Source organism: Saccoglossus kowalevskii, chromosome 2, assembly GCF_978046115.1.
Source record: "Saccoglossus kowalevskii chromosome 2, keSacKowa6.1, whole genome shotgun sequence".
NCBI classification, from domain to species: domain Eukaryota; kingdom Metazoa; phylum Hemichordata; class Enteropneusta; family Harrimaniidae; genus Saccoglossus; species Saccoglossus kowalevskii.
In genome coordinates this window covers 24,799,830-24,814,933 of record NC_140642.1, presented here as the reverse complement: position 1 = coordinate 24,814,933, position 15,104 = coordinate 24,799,830, and the positions used below count along the sequence as shown (strand labels likewise).

At 36.8% G+C, this 15,104-nt stretch overlaps 2 protein-coding genes across 2 annotated transcripts in view; one reads left to right on the top strand and one right to left on the bottom strand.

The window, feature by feature from the left end:
- Nucleotides 1-2,719, top strand: part of LOC100377364 (spectrin beta chain, non-erythrocytic 5-like) — a 73,266-nt gene extending 70,547 nt beyond the window's left edge. The window contains exons 80-81 of the mRNA XM_085493453.1: nt 59-165; nt 547-2,719. Of these exons, the coding sequence (XP_085349579.1) occupies nt 59-165; nt 547-969 (530 nt within the window). The 3' untranslated portion in view covers nt 970-2,719. The remainder of the gene's footprint in view (nt 1-58; nt 166-546) is intronic.
- Nucleotide 2,720: 1 nt separating this feature from the next.
- LOC100377511 (uncharacterized) lies at nt 2,721-13,921 on the bottom strand. Its single transcript, XM_078007246.2, has 16 exons — nt 12,968-13,921; nt 11,760-11,868; nt 11,088-11,110; nt 10,321-10,447; nt 9,240-9,324; nt 8,884-8,930; nt 8,644-8,748; nt 8,192-8,240; nt 7,938-7,998; nt 7,750-7,819; nt 7,470-7,531; nt 5,991-6,072; nt 5,808-5,890; nt 5,391-5,422; nt 4,317-4,479; nt 2,721-3,517 (listed from the first exon to the last, which is right to left on the bottom strand). The coding sequence occupies exons 1-16, from the start codon at nt 13,090-13,092 to the stop codon at nt 3,391-3,393; spliced, it is 1,350 nt and encodes a 449-aa protein (XP_077863372.1). The 5' UTR covers nt 13,093-13,921; the 3' UTR covers nt 2,721-3,390.
- Between the last annotated feature and the right edge of the window lie 1,183 nt (nt 13,922-15,104).

Here is a 15,104-nt window from a genome sequence, read left to right as displayed (position 1 = left end):
TTCATGCGGTGTCGATCTCTTCTTCTTCTTTTTTTATTTCATGTTGACTTGTACGCAGAGGAACCAGATAGTGACCCCCCTCCCCTTCCTTCAGATGCCCCTCCTCCTGTCCCAACTGACCAGCCCAATGCAGACTTTTTATTCGAGAATGGACAATCCACTCAGGTATTTTGACCATCCAATAACCCATAGTCCCTCAACTTTTTGGGGGCCTTACAACTAACAAAATAACCCATCTGAGTTTAGTTAAATTTTATCATTAATGCATTTTGTTCTAACACTCTCATCTAAACTAACTAGCGGTGGTGGTGGTTACTAAAGTAAAAGGTACTGGTGGTGGTGATCTTGTATGTTATATCAATAAAAATAGATTATTATAATAGTAATACTAACCACTGTCTCTCTCTAGATGTTTTTATTTATATTCACTGTCTTTATATTCACTGTCAATGTTATCATCATTTCTGTCATATTTTCATTGTACATTTTCTTGTATTTTGCACTCTTTATTATTCTTAGATATTGTCTGCTGACTTCTTTCCACAGCTTCCTGGGTTTGAGACCAATACCAATGGTGTTAGTGTCACTGCCCTGCCTCCTCCTACAACTGTAGAATCTTATAGGCCGTCGCAACCTATCGCTGTACCACCGCAGCTGACAACGAACATAACACCACCACAGCCCCATCGACAAGCACCCACAATGATACCACCACAGCCTCAGCACCATGCACCTTCACTTAATCAACCCCCTGTGGAGGTACAGTCACACAAACATGACAAGAGGAGAGAACGATCTGGCTCACTGACCAAAGCTGAACCAATTCCACAAAAGGACGTGAAAGTTAAGATATCAAAGTCGGCCACTTTACCGGTACAAAGCAGCAAACCAGATGAGAAAGATTCCAAAGAGAAGAAACACAAGAAGAAAAAGGGAGTTTTCGCATCAGTGTTCCACAAGAAGAAATGAACAAGATAATATAGCATTATGGACTTTTTCATCAAAATTTTTTGTTTATTATGCATTTATATGCATTTCATAATTAGATTACTAATAATAAACACGATTACCGATTTATTTTATGAGTCTTTACAGTTCATATACTGCTTTAAAGTTTTACATTATAAAACACCACAGTTGTCACACCGGTCTATATTTAATGTGGGTCCCATGATATATATACATCACATGTTAAAACCATTGTTTATTCAAATTTTTAACGTGCACAGCAAGACCACTGTGTCACTTTAACTATTTGATATTAACATAGTTCATTTGGGGCATATCTAAGTTTAGTTATTATTTTTTCAAATTTCTTTTTATTACATGAAAGTTTTGGTCTTGGCCAGTGCTTCCAACCATATGGTAAGAATGCTTATTTTGAAGCATAGTCGAATTATGTTTTATATGTTGTGATATGATTTGCATGCATAAATTGCACGTAAACGTCAGGATGAAACCCTGAATGGAAATCATGTTTAATGTAACTTTGGTTCATCAAGTTATTTATATTGGTGCATGTGTTCGGTTGTTAGTTATTTACTCACCTTTTCACTGCGTAACACTTACTTCACGTTATCATTGTCTTCCCCAAATATTTTTGTTTTCTATTTTAAAATACTTGTATAGTTTTTATAATCAAACATGTTGATTTTTCAGGCCTAGTCAATGAAGAGTAATAAATTATAATTTAGAGGAAAATATTTGGAGTTATCTAAATCTTTTTGTGCAAATTAGTTGATGCAAAAAGTGAATGAATCAATCATGGCTGACATGATGTCAAAGGTTAACTCAAAATTCAAAATGGCTGACAGGTCAGGGGTCAGATTTTCTAAATTCAACATGGCCGACATGGCATTGAATTCAATATGGCTGACAATTGTTTAATTAGGAATAGCAGTGAATAACTGAAATCAAGATATCCAACAAACTTTCCTACGTCAGAAAAGTTTGTGGTCTAAATTTATTAGATCACTGTCGACAAATTGTGATATGGAGCTTTTTTTTTTTTTTTAACTCAAATCCATATCTGGTGCTTATGTGCTTTTATCAAACCATAGAAAATGGTGTATGATTAAATAAACTAGACGTGGGGCTGACGAATTTGTAAATGTGAAAACTAGACAGTATTTTTTTTCAATTTACACATTGCAGGTTACGTTCTTTAGTATTTTGCTGACTAATGTAAATGTTCTACGATAGAGTTCCCATAGTTAACAATGCAACTTACACAAATTGGGTTTAGTAATTAAAACTACAATCATTATGCAGTGAACATGTTAGTTAAAATTATTCTGGGATGTAAATTCTTCAAAGGTGATTATTTAGTGAGAAAGAGAACAAAAAAAACAAACATTTTTCTACCCTTATTATATGTATATTTTGGGTAATATATTGTAATAACCATTCTCTATTTAGTTACTCTAGAAATGTTAACTATGCGTTTTGTTGTGATTTATTTCTGCCCCTCGATAACCCCTGTGTTTGAAAATGGTATGTACTATTATGGGGTACTTATATATGCAAGTGGGTTGTTCCATTCTTTATAGTACAGGGATGAACATTTTTGGTTATTTTCAGGGATTTATAACTTGTTTCATAAGTGTTGACAATATTATTTTATGAAACTATTGTCTTTAACATTCTTATTATAACATTTATATGCAATACTCTTGATGATGGAATATATTAATATGTGAATAAATGTCTATACAAAACAGTTACAATGTTGATTCTCTTTATGAAATAGATACAATGTTCAGTCTAATATTTACAGAAAATGTATCTTGCTAGTTGATAACAAAAATTGCACAACAATATTCATAAATATTTACAAATAAAAAAAAAAAACTCCTTTCCACAAATGTTGTGTTGATATTCAAGGTATCTGTTTTTGTCAAAATCAAACAAGTTCATATAATTTATTATATAATCTGCAATGACCTTGTTTGTGAGTTTGGAATAGATCTATCAGTCTGTGAGATGCAAGATGTTACATTACAATAGTAACAAGACACAAGTTGAGTTGAACTATCCTTTGATTACACAGTTTCGTGTCCAGTAACACAGAACATCATTCTTTGAGAATTCAAAATCAGTTGAACTTTGCGTGTGACATTCTTGGCTTTCAAACTTTAATTTTTCACAATGACTCTTGGATAATAGTTTTCACTAGTCCTGAGTTAGTTAATTATGGTTGAAAATATTAACTCCCTGATGTACAAATGCCACCCGCCATCTGGTTGAAGCAACGTGGGTTGAAGCAGAGTTTTTCACACTGTTACAACTTGTATACTGCCCTCAGTTGAATGTTACGGAGATGACTTTGTTTTATTGTTTCATCGTGAACCATACTCTGGTTTATCCGCAAGGGCAATCATTCTTCTTTCCTCATCCTCTTCCTCGTCGTTTGATTTTCCAACTACCCATTTGGCAAATCTCCATGGTAACAATGACAGCCGACTTGATGCTGCCTGTAAGCAGTTTGTGCAGGGTGCACAGCATGGAGAACATCGACCTGTAGTGTGAAAACATTCTGTTAGGCTCGATTTCGGGTGACACACTATTTACTAGTAACTTTAATCAGATTTAATTTACACAAAAAGTTACTGGGGGGGTAAATGAACCTGATTAGGAGACTGGCCAAGGGTTTGGGATTAACAGGAATTAAAAGTTTAATTACAGTAAATTTATTCAGATACGCGGCCATTTATGTTCACAAATTTGCGATTTTCCGGGCAGCCAGTGTAGCAAAGCAGGAGACTGGATGGATTTTTGTCAGCATTTCTGTTAAAAAAACAATCTTTTTCTTTGCTTTATTCTACATAATTGTGTACATGTAATTGGACAGTCTGAGTTCTGAAAATCTGTCCTGGCTTGAAGATCGGGTACATTGCATTTCAAAATGAAAGGAGCGTGAAAATGAAGCCAGGATAACTATTTTTAATGTATCATATTTTTAGCAAGAACACATTTTCATTTCAACACATTTTAAACACTATCTCCATTATCTCTTGTCTTATTTAAGGGGACATTTGGGACCATTTTAAAATAATTAAGTTTGATATTCTCTTGATAAAAAAAAATACTCTGAGTATCATTTATAGTAAAATAATCGTTTGGCTACATACAGCAGTGTACTTTCGATTAAAATTACCTGTACATATAGGGAACCCCAGGCCGAATACTTATGTGTTTACAAGGGTTTTGTTTTATTAAAAAAATGTACAGTATAACAATGATTTTATCAAGATGCAGCATTGAAAAAATGATTTAAATATGCTTGTTAATAACAGGTTAATAACAGGTTTACTTACTTATATATAACAGTATCCATATGACAAACCAGGCAATGGTTAACACCAATGAAATAGGAAGGCATATAAGTAGTACAAGAAACTGTACAACATTTCGCGCACATAGATTTTTTTTCTTCGTCAGTGACTGTGCTATTTATGTCTGAACTGTCATTAACAATACCTGGAAAAACGCATAAAATGGTAAGGGTTTTTTTTCACCGAAAATATTCGTTAAAATAAACAAAGATTTCCCGCTGAAGTGAAAAAATTAACATAGGTCTACCCAAGATGCCTACATGCCATGTATCAAAGTAATCGGGGGAAATCGAAAAATTAATAAACTTGATAAAGGTCAACCCATTGCATGTGCACTATCAATATCAGTCATGTAGACCAAATAGCGTCATAGTGGAAGTCATTTAATCATTTTTATAATTTTTGGTAGCTAATTTGCATATTTTTTAGCGGGTCGACCTCTCCTGGACACATTTCTAACTACATCCACCAAAGCAGCTACAGAACAAAAATCAAGTCAAAAGGTTCAGAGGTTTTTAAGAAGAGGTCGCCCACATCCAGACTAGTTCATTGAGCTAGTAGCAAAGAAGTATATACACTGCCAGTCTAAGCATGGAGGTAATTCCATGGTCTAAGTAACCCTGTGACACACGTACACTATTTCCGGGTCGAGTTGAGATAATCTGTAATCTACCGGTATCTTGTAATCTATCTTGTATCTTATTCACAGAGATTTTGATATTTAAATTGTTTATTCACACGAAATAAACTAGAGGTTAGTAAAGTATACACACGTGTCATATTTCCACAACGCTCACCTCGTGTAGTATACAAGATAGTGTGTGTGCACGGTTACAGAGCTATCTCAAAACAGTCCTTGTTATGGTAAAATGTGTGCAACATTTATAAATACTCCACAATTAAAGGCGCTTGATTGCACAGACAATCTGACACAGCATGGTACGAGCGGAAACGTGTACCAAGTAATATCTCTCGCCTCGCCAGTCTAACCCTAGACATCAAATATCGTTATCTGAGGTTTACTTGTAACTAATCTTAACTAATCGGAATTCTCACCTGTTCTTTCGTTTTCAGGCGAGTTTAGCCACCTGTAGAATAAGATAAATATTTATGTAAATTTTCTATTCGAATTGCGCATTCTAGCTTAAGCTCTCGTGCTGCCGAATTCTAGGACTGGCAGACAGTGAACTTGAAAACATCGACGCACAAAATCCCGATAATAATAATTAAATGAACATTTTTAAAAACCTTCATATTCTCTGTTATGGATATGTTATAGGTCATATATGTATAATTTATATCTAGACTTGTAGATATCGTCATCGGAGATGCAAGAGCATAAGATGACTGTCATGGGTTCGATTACTGAATCCTAGTCCAATAAACTGATCACTGTACCCCGTCTTCAAAATGGTACACATTTTCTAAAAGAAATTAGCATGCGCCACCAACGGCCGATGTACAAGTACTTACGTGTCAACTTGTACTGCAGGTAGTCTGAATAATCTTTTGTCCAGAGTGCCTGTGCTCGAACTCGTGTCCAAGGGAAGAAGTTGCTGCTCAACAAACAAACAGACAATATCGATTTAAATACAATCCAAGTTCTGAAAAAAAAAATCTGAATAAATATTTAGAAAACAATCAACTTAAACTCACCACCATTGGCGGTAACTGATCAATGCTTTTATTGTAGTCTTTTTCACATTCGGACGCTCTCTTCTCAACTAAAAATTCAATTCTGAAATTCAAGAAAAACGTGATTTGGAAACCGAGTTAGTAAATATGCTATATAACTAACGTATTACGGTGTATGTATATTATGGCGGTACATAAAAGTGACTCGTTTGAGGGCGCTATCCGACACTAGAGAACTTGAACATGATAATGAACACTGTGCAAGATTTCATCGTCACTTAAGTTTTTAGTAAAAAGAAAATCAATCTGATATTTGTGGAAAATCTGATTTAACAATCCGTGACCATTACAAACTAGTCGAGAATAGTCGATATACATACTACCAGTAACACACCCTTTACCTCTTTGAGTGTTCTGGGTGTAATAAAAGTAAACGCCAGGACCGTGACGGTGTTTTTGCCCATTTCGACACATAACTTATAGCTACCTCACGGTGACTTTGACAGTCAATTTACTCTCGACAAATGATCTTTCGTCATATGTCAAAATGTTAAAAAAAGCCACGAATAGTCGACAATACCTCAGACCACTAATTATTTTATTAGTCGTCTGAGATATTACGTATCACATGACATCTTTTATCATATTAACCGCTTTAATGTTCGCATTACATAGATACGCCAGGCGATATTTATTTTATTAGGGATTGACTGGGAAAGTTTTTTTGCAAAAATAATGAAGAAAAACAATATCATCCCAAAACAAATCCAGTTCAAAACCGTCGAACAAAGTAATTTACATTTTTACCAACTTGCCGCCAAAACTTTGTGTCGGTAAAACGCATATTATCTGTATAAGGTCAACGTTCTTTACGGTGACGCGGACTGTCATATGGGTCATATCAGTCATTTGTTAACTCTAATCATGTTAAATCTACAAAGGGAGCGTAATCTCGTTTACATTGATAAAAAGCAGAACACTCAATTAGCAAAAGGGTGTGTTAAATGATATGTTAAAACGATTATCCTCGATCATTATGCGATGACCACGATTGGCCACGGTTTCAAATAATTTATATAATATGGACTTCATGTTTGTATACTAACAGATAAAAGCTGGTTACATTTGCAATAATCTAATTAGGAGAGACATCCAAGGGCGCGTATTTGGTTTACTGATGCTCAAAACGCCCAAAGGGGTAAAGGATGCGTTATGCGATGTTTGATCTTAATTATTGTCGATCTTTATACGATGGTCGCGAATGGTCACGAATTTTTAACCGAGCCCCGCATTTAAAAAAAAAAACAATATGACTTGTAAACACGTCTACGGTGTACTCGTGAACTTTAATCTATTTATCAAATGCAAATATTGCACAATTGAATAAGGACAAGGCTGCGCATATCATCCAATCCACCCACGCCACCTACGGCATCTTCTGGCTTTGTATCATCAAACTGACCCACATCACACGTGGGTAGTGTTACTATTCAAACCTACCTTCGAAACTCTTCACTTTTCGACAGATACACTGAAGACTCGGGGTCACATCGGTCGAAATCCTGTTTATTTATAGATAAAGATACGTTACGATCAAACACACATAAATACAGCTGAATCCAGTCAAATAGACGTACTATTGAGTATATTACTAATTCTTAATGATGAAGAGCATTGAATTTAGTAGCTATGATCGCGGGAAAGTTTATTTAATATATGTAATTTTAAAATATAGACATATTCATGAGATACATTTAAGGGAAATAATCTGTGAACATACCTCGGATTCCTCTTTTGCCCTTTCCATGTGATCTCTTCCTTCTAGCAAGGATGCCACACTCTCTTTGGTCCTGTAATATACACGATTATGTCAGATATAACAAATATTACCCAAATAATTTATTATTTACGTTTATTTTTAGCGTTATTTTGAAAATACGTAAATTAAGCTATAATCCGTTGACCCACCTGTTGGCTTGTGAAAATGTCAACGATTGAAGTGTCCGCGCGTAAGCGCTGCAAAGATGATCTGAAAACGTAATGAAATTGAGTAGTATTAAACGATAGTTTATATATGTTCATTGATAGAATGTGGTCAGTATTGTGTTGGTGCACTGTACGATGGCCAGGCTTGCTTATTTCGCATAGATGTGGTTATAATAAATAAATAAAACAAATTTTCTCTTTAGATAATTTAACATATCACATTCAATGTTACTTACATTTGAAATGAACGAAAGTCTTCCATTTTTTACCACCTTTGTTCTGTGTCTGAAAAATGTCAAGTAATATTATGCAACAGATAGTGACAATTACCTGGCAAATTTGGTAATTTAAGAGTTTGTATTCGATATGCGTCGAGATATTTAATATTTATTTCTATATACAAACTATATTTTTAATTATTATTTTTAATTGACCGTGTGTATATTAATGTCTTGTTGCGTAATTTGGTGTTCCGGTATGTGCTGGTGTTAGGGACCCTACTGCTTTTGTGACTGTGTAGGCTATCTTAGGTATGAACTTCGATGTAGGGTTCTTGACGGACATTCTTTTATGTGTTTAGTTTAAACGTTGGTAATACAATTGGACTTCGTATATGCCACCTCGGAAGATAATACACCAGTATTTGAATAAAACAGAGTTGATCTGCATTATGTGTTAGTTGGCTTACATTAATTAGCTCTGTCGATTCTTGGAACTTCTCTGCAGCAAGAATGGCGGTGTCCAAGCAGCTATCTGGTGATAGGAACTCTCGGTTTTCTCGTACTTTAAGAAACTGTAATCGCGAATGAAATACACCACAGTTAAAACCAATCACACATTTCATGTTACAGTATCACACACACGATAAGATGGGGGATACGTTATTTTATAGCGCCCTCATTTGCATAGCAAAAGTCGTTTCACTTACCAGAGCTTCGGCGGAACACTGCGATGACAAGGCTCTTATGTCTTTTACTGTTGGTAAAACAAAATAAAGATGTTCTTTAAATGGCGGAGGCAGTGCCAACATTTTGCGTTTGTATACATTTTTTTTTTTTTTTTTTTTTTTTGCATTTTAGTGTTATATTTATAGTTGAAGTCAGGATTCGCCACCTCATTCCCACGCATGCGCATGTGACGACACCTCCGCTTCAACTTACAGTACCTCCGTCATTACGCCACGTCCTGTTCTGTTCGGATGCGTGACGACTTTGGTCGTTTACAAATAAAATAAAATAAAATAAAATGAAATGAAAGATGTACAAGAAAAATATAATCAATTACCATACAAGTCAGGAGATCTGAACGGCAAATCCATTTCTTGTATGCAGTCAAATACACCTGCAGCCCAGAGCACACTTTCCGGGTCCTGCAATGTGTGAAACCGAAATATCCAATTACTGTAACATTCTCTTCGGGCAATATAAGTTTTCAACAAAGATTGCGTTAGCATTTTCGTGTAGCGAGTCCCTATGAGAGAATGCACCTCCAATATATAGGGGCCAAAAAGCAGGATGTGGAGATAAGAAAATCACTGGTTTTCAGTAAAATTTGTAAAATTTATATTTAATTTGAAACAACTTTTATTAATTGCACTTCTATAAATATACATTAGATCGAACGATTTCCTGTATTATCTACCGAATCGCGAATTCGGTATATTGTGCATGTACAACTGATAGGAGTGATATCTCAAAGGGACCCGGTCTTTGTTCGGTCCTTTCCACACAAGCCACGTTTATAGCATTTAGTTCTGGTTGAGAAAACGTGCAAATGTATGATTCAAATAACAACCACCATCACGTTCGTCCTTATTCTCCCTCTTTCTGGCAAGAAGGAAACGTGACCGAAATACAAAGTCCGTAGAATTATTGCCCGTGGCTGAGACTTGGCCCAGATGGCACTCGACTAAAAGTTGGACACGCAACCTTGAAACAATGCGTAAATTGTGCTGGGGTACATTATATTTACCAGGCACGTTATATCTAGAGATTTACGTGGAATGTTCTCTGAAATAACAGCAGGAAAACGTTGTACGCGAAGATGGGCATTAGTTTATATGCAACAACACGAACATAGGAGTGAGATTGAAAACCCATTTGCAGGATAGGGGACCCAACTTTACCTGGTTCGAATAACCCCTCCCCACTCCCGGGGCCAGGGTTTGGTTTAAATTAGATTAATATCTCGTGCATATGCACAGCGCTTTATTGTTTGTATATGGGCTTCAGATTTTTGATATGTAGCCGATTTTAAGAGAGTGATATCTTATTTTAAAAACTCGCACAGTACATATAAGTGCATACTGACAATTACTACTCTGGGAAACAATGGCATATGTTGAATGAGTACACTGAATACTTACAGCGAGGATAACAAGACCACGTTGCCTTAGCCACAAAGCCGTCTTCATCATCATTGACGCTCGATCAAATTGAGCATCATCGTATCTAATAGTATATTCCACACCGATTATGTTCAGCCAGTAAAATCTAAGAGATTTAAAACGATAGTTAACTTTGGTATATTTTTGCCATTGTTAAATAAGGACAAGTATTGCACGTATCACGATTGGAATTCTCCCCAAAATAAATAAATGGGTTTTTTTTTTGTAAAAGAGATATTTTGTGGAGAAAGGTACATAAAACAAATACACAAAATGTAGTTTGAATTGTTACCATGGGAGAAAACAATTTGACCTATAATGAGGTCACTAAAATACGTCATTGTGCACCACAGATGACGGAGTTGTTGTCAATTCAAGGCCAGATGGACAAAATAAAACGTGCGAAAGTGTTGACATGTCGGTCAGCACACTGATACTAAGCTGTAGAGAACACCTGATCTGATGCAATTCTCCCGAGTAATCAAATTACCAAAGTCCTTCGCGAAGACATCGCTTACTATTATTTTAGATTGTGTTCAAGTCTTAAAATGCGTCTAGTATTGATTTTCTCAGCGAGTAATCGTGGCCAGGAGGAGACAGAGTGCAATGCGATGTGCAAGGCACGTCTTGTTTTCCCAGGGTTTTATTACTCTGTTACTTTGTTTATATACATTACAAATCGGTTAATGGCTAAGTACTAAGTCTTAATATTGATGTGTAATGGCAGCAATGGTACGATGACTCACCTTGCATTTGACTCGCCCTGCGCCTGAAAAGAAAACGGAAGCACACAATATGGTCACTGTTGGCTGTATAGAGGGTATGTGTGCATAGGTCAACGCCTGGACCGGGTTTACAAAGCGTGCAATATACGGGAAAAGTTGCCTTTCTGATTAACGTGCTAAAACATTGCATTATTTGGTACGCCAATTAAACGTGGAACTCCGCGTTACAACTAATATACATGTCGATGTGCAGCTTGTTGTGCCCCCGAACATACGTAAAACAAAAAAAGTTGTTTATTTGCGATTAAATCCCGACTCTGAAGCATTTGTTTATTTCTGCGGTACGCGATTATACACGCACGTCCGCATCACGAACCGAAGCTCGTCTTATGATACTACAGCATTCTTTAGGTGGTCTGTCTGCACGTATATGACGAGTAACTGATTTATTCTGACCGTCGCCTACGCGTTCCCATGCCCGTGTCTACGTGCCGTTACTGTCCGCAGTTATCAGATTGGCTGCGACGGTGCTAGGCATTGTCTGTTTGAGAAATCAAATCCTTCTTATGATACCATATTGTAATTTCCATGGGATTTCAATTACTTACCACATGGCATGTGCCATGGAGTGAGTCATACGAAAAGTGCAGCAAATTAAGCAAATAATCTATCTTGTTTATACACACATCTTACCATATCAATTAGTTCTTGTACAGGCATTTCTAGGTACAGCCTCAACGCTTCAATAGCGTCCGTCGCAACAGCATCCTGGCCTGTCAGTATATTTGACAGCCTTTCACGTCTGGGGAAAGGAAATCATATATCATATTATTTAGTTTGATGCTTACAAAATCGATACAAAAAGAACAAACTTCACATATTTAAAGCACGTATTTAAGATCAATAATGTCCAACAACCCCCCCCCCCCCCACACACACACACACACACACTTCAATATCGTAAATTCAGACACGTGTTAGAGCAAATGCCAAACCAATTAATTTACAATGAAGCTCGTAACCGCGTGTGGTTCATGAAGATTAATGTATTAGCGAAAACACATCGTATGCTGTCTGAAGAAATAAACCACCTGTTGACGTAATAAGAGTGTACGTTTGCCAATGTGTATGGAAACACTACAATCAGTCAATATCACGTGGTATCTGCATGACATAATGCAATGTGTCCTCGCCCTGAATTTGGACGGTCCGCTGATAGAGACATGGTGCAACTCTCGCCGCACTGAAACTGTGTCGAATGATGTCACTACAAATCGCGCAATTAATCACGATATGTGATGTCATGAGTAAAATGATCGTTTTTCATGTGATTGGCGCGTCTAGTGTCACCTTGCAAAGCTGACGTATTGTGATTAATGGCGGTAGGCGATACCCGTATACCAGGCCAACCATATTATCTAATCCCAAACTGGTACAATCACCGGTGGTATTTTCAGATTAAATAAATCAGACTTGCGATCGTGTGCTAGTCATATTTGAAGTGATAAATGCAACTCACCACAGCCACTAAATGTAAAAGTTAGTGAACATAAGATATTTTAATAACTGTACATTTCTGATTATGTTTCAAAATTAATTAGAAATCATCTAACCCAGATATGAATGGAATAGTCACCGTTAATTTGGTATTATGGCGCTTCTGGGTGTATTCAGTCGGGGGTCTCCCTTCGTGTGATCTCTCAAAATACTCAGAAAAGTAAGGATTAGAATCCCCCCCCCATTCATGTTTTTGCACACATCCCCATTCCCGTTCTTTCGATTTATCCAATTTAAACAATGACTATATAAATGTCTTTAAAGGTTGGTTAAAAGAAGAGTTAGTTACAAGCTTAAACTGTTATTTTTTACTCCCTCAAATCAAGTCATGAAACACTACGTACCTGCGTGTGATTTCCTGTCCTACCCACTGGGCTCGTTCCGTATCGACGCCATCTTTCCATTCCCGTAAACAATTGTGGAACTCAACTTTGGTAGTTCTTTTCTGTCTGCTCCCAGGGTATGCCATTACAGATAGAGGGTCTATCGTCAAATGAACTGGAAGACCTTATGCTGGTCCGGGATATGTTATAGTAATAACTAATATTCGTTATTTTGTTACGTATTGTTTTCTGTCACAATATCGAAGTGTGTATCTTCACATATGTCCATTGTCATCGTGAATGCGGCGGTACTGGACAGAAATAGATGTATATACAGGTACCGCGGGGAAGTCAGATTTCTGCGGGTAGGGGAGTATTGCGAACTATAAATGCATATAGCATAACATGATTTCATTTCTTTGAATGTTTCAATCACTTTACAGTGATAACTTGCTAAAAGACAACTGAAAAGTTCATTTATGTTCGACCGTGTACTAGTAGGTGTACCGTATCGTGTTGTGTGCTTATACTGCATGCACGGTGGTGGTACCTAAGTATGTAATACCACCTGTCACGGTGAGTGTTTATATGCAGTGTTATCTTCCCTTGACTGAACCTTCCGTTTATTCGAATTGCTGACACACCATACCCCACTTGTTATCGATTATTGCGAAAACCATTCAATAGATACTAGTTATAGGTATCATTTCTGTCCCGGAATTTCATTTCCAGGAATTCCTGCACCAAAGTCTGATTCCCGGAAATTTCTGTTTCATATTCCGTTCCGTTACGACTCCTGTCCAAGTAGCCGCTTCCTAAGGATTCTAGATTTCACGGAATCAGCATCAATTTCAGCATCAATCAGCCCTTCATCGTCCCATTTTACCACGAGTATTAGCATTTTCCGGCTTCAGTTTCTGACTCCATGAGATTCAGATTACACTGTCGCGTGATAAGATACCCTCGTTCCCAAGCAACCCTCCCACTCCTGTCTCCCGTTGACTATTTCCAGGATATCAGTATTCACCTACTTTCCATGTTCGCTATTACCCGGGAACATGTACACCTCTACTTGTTGACGTGTTTCTCCGAGGCCATTAATTGTAGAACTTCCTATAGATCTATTTCATGTACTACGTGAATAGTTCTTACTATAGTCTCTTTTTTGCATACTGCCTTAGCTGCCTGATATAAATTTACAACAATGAGGGCTTGGCCGCTCACACGAGCAAATATGTGCAGTAAGCCTCGACACAAACATCAAACAAGATTGATACAGCACAAATTGCAGATGATCAACTTGATGAGGGAGAGCAATTACCATGTCTCTTTATTCTCCGCCTTGTTTACGACCACACGTCGCCTACATGCATTTGTCCCACACTCACACTGAAAGCTAAATAGTGCCAGGCATACACGATACGACATATTTGACATAGCTGGACATTATATCGCATTTTACATCGGACGTAAAACTGACAATGACTCAGTGAATGGTTAGGATTGTTCTCGTTTCGGTTGGAATGCATCTTGAAATCTCAATTCCAGCCGAATGCGATTCCTATTTCGTGCAAAACAAGTTACAATTGTATATTGGCATTTATTTTAGATGTGTGTTAACATTTGTAGCAGTCGGCAAATAATTGTTATGGGATTTTATGTTATGTGAAATGTTTGATTGTCTGAAACTGCCCAGATAGTATTGTGGCAGGCAGAAAATATTTATATTTATTGTATTTATATTTAGCTCCTTATTTTGTACTTATTTTGTTTCCAAGAGGGCCGAGGTGAGAGAAAGTTCCAGTTGTAATCTGGGAAAGAAGCGAATTTCCGTGAATCCGTGCGTGCCCGGTGGGAACACAATTCAAGCATTAGCTTATGAAATTCAAAGAAACAAAATTGAAAAACAACCAATTAAATAAAACAAATTGAAAATATGTGAAAGGTTATAGGACCGATGAATGTTATATATAGAACGTGGTAGTCCTTGGATAATTACCTACGATCACCAAATACCACGTTCTAATCAAACGGGAAGCCGACACGACCGCCCTCAATCAAAGGCGCCAACAAATATTGAAATAAAAAAAAATTAAAAAAAAATATTTCTCACAATTCACGCAAATTCAGACCACGAACTATTTCACACAGTGCAACT

Bases quoted from the DNA above. Each gene is read 5' to 3' on its own strand.
- LOC100377511 (XM_078007246.2), bottom strand. From the start codon at position 13,092: ATGGCATACCCTGGGAGCAGACAGAAAAGAACTACCAAAGTTGAGTTC. The intron at 7,999-8,191 runs GTAAGTAACATT...TTACGTTTTCAG, and splicing joins GACTTTCGTTCATTTCAAAT to ATCATCTTTGCAGCGCTTAC. The intron at 4,480-5,390 runs GTGAGAATTCCG...GCGTTTTTCCAG, and splicing joins GCCTGAAAACGAAAGAACAG to GTATTGTTAATGACAGTTCA.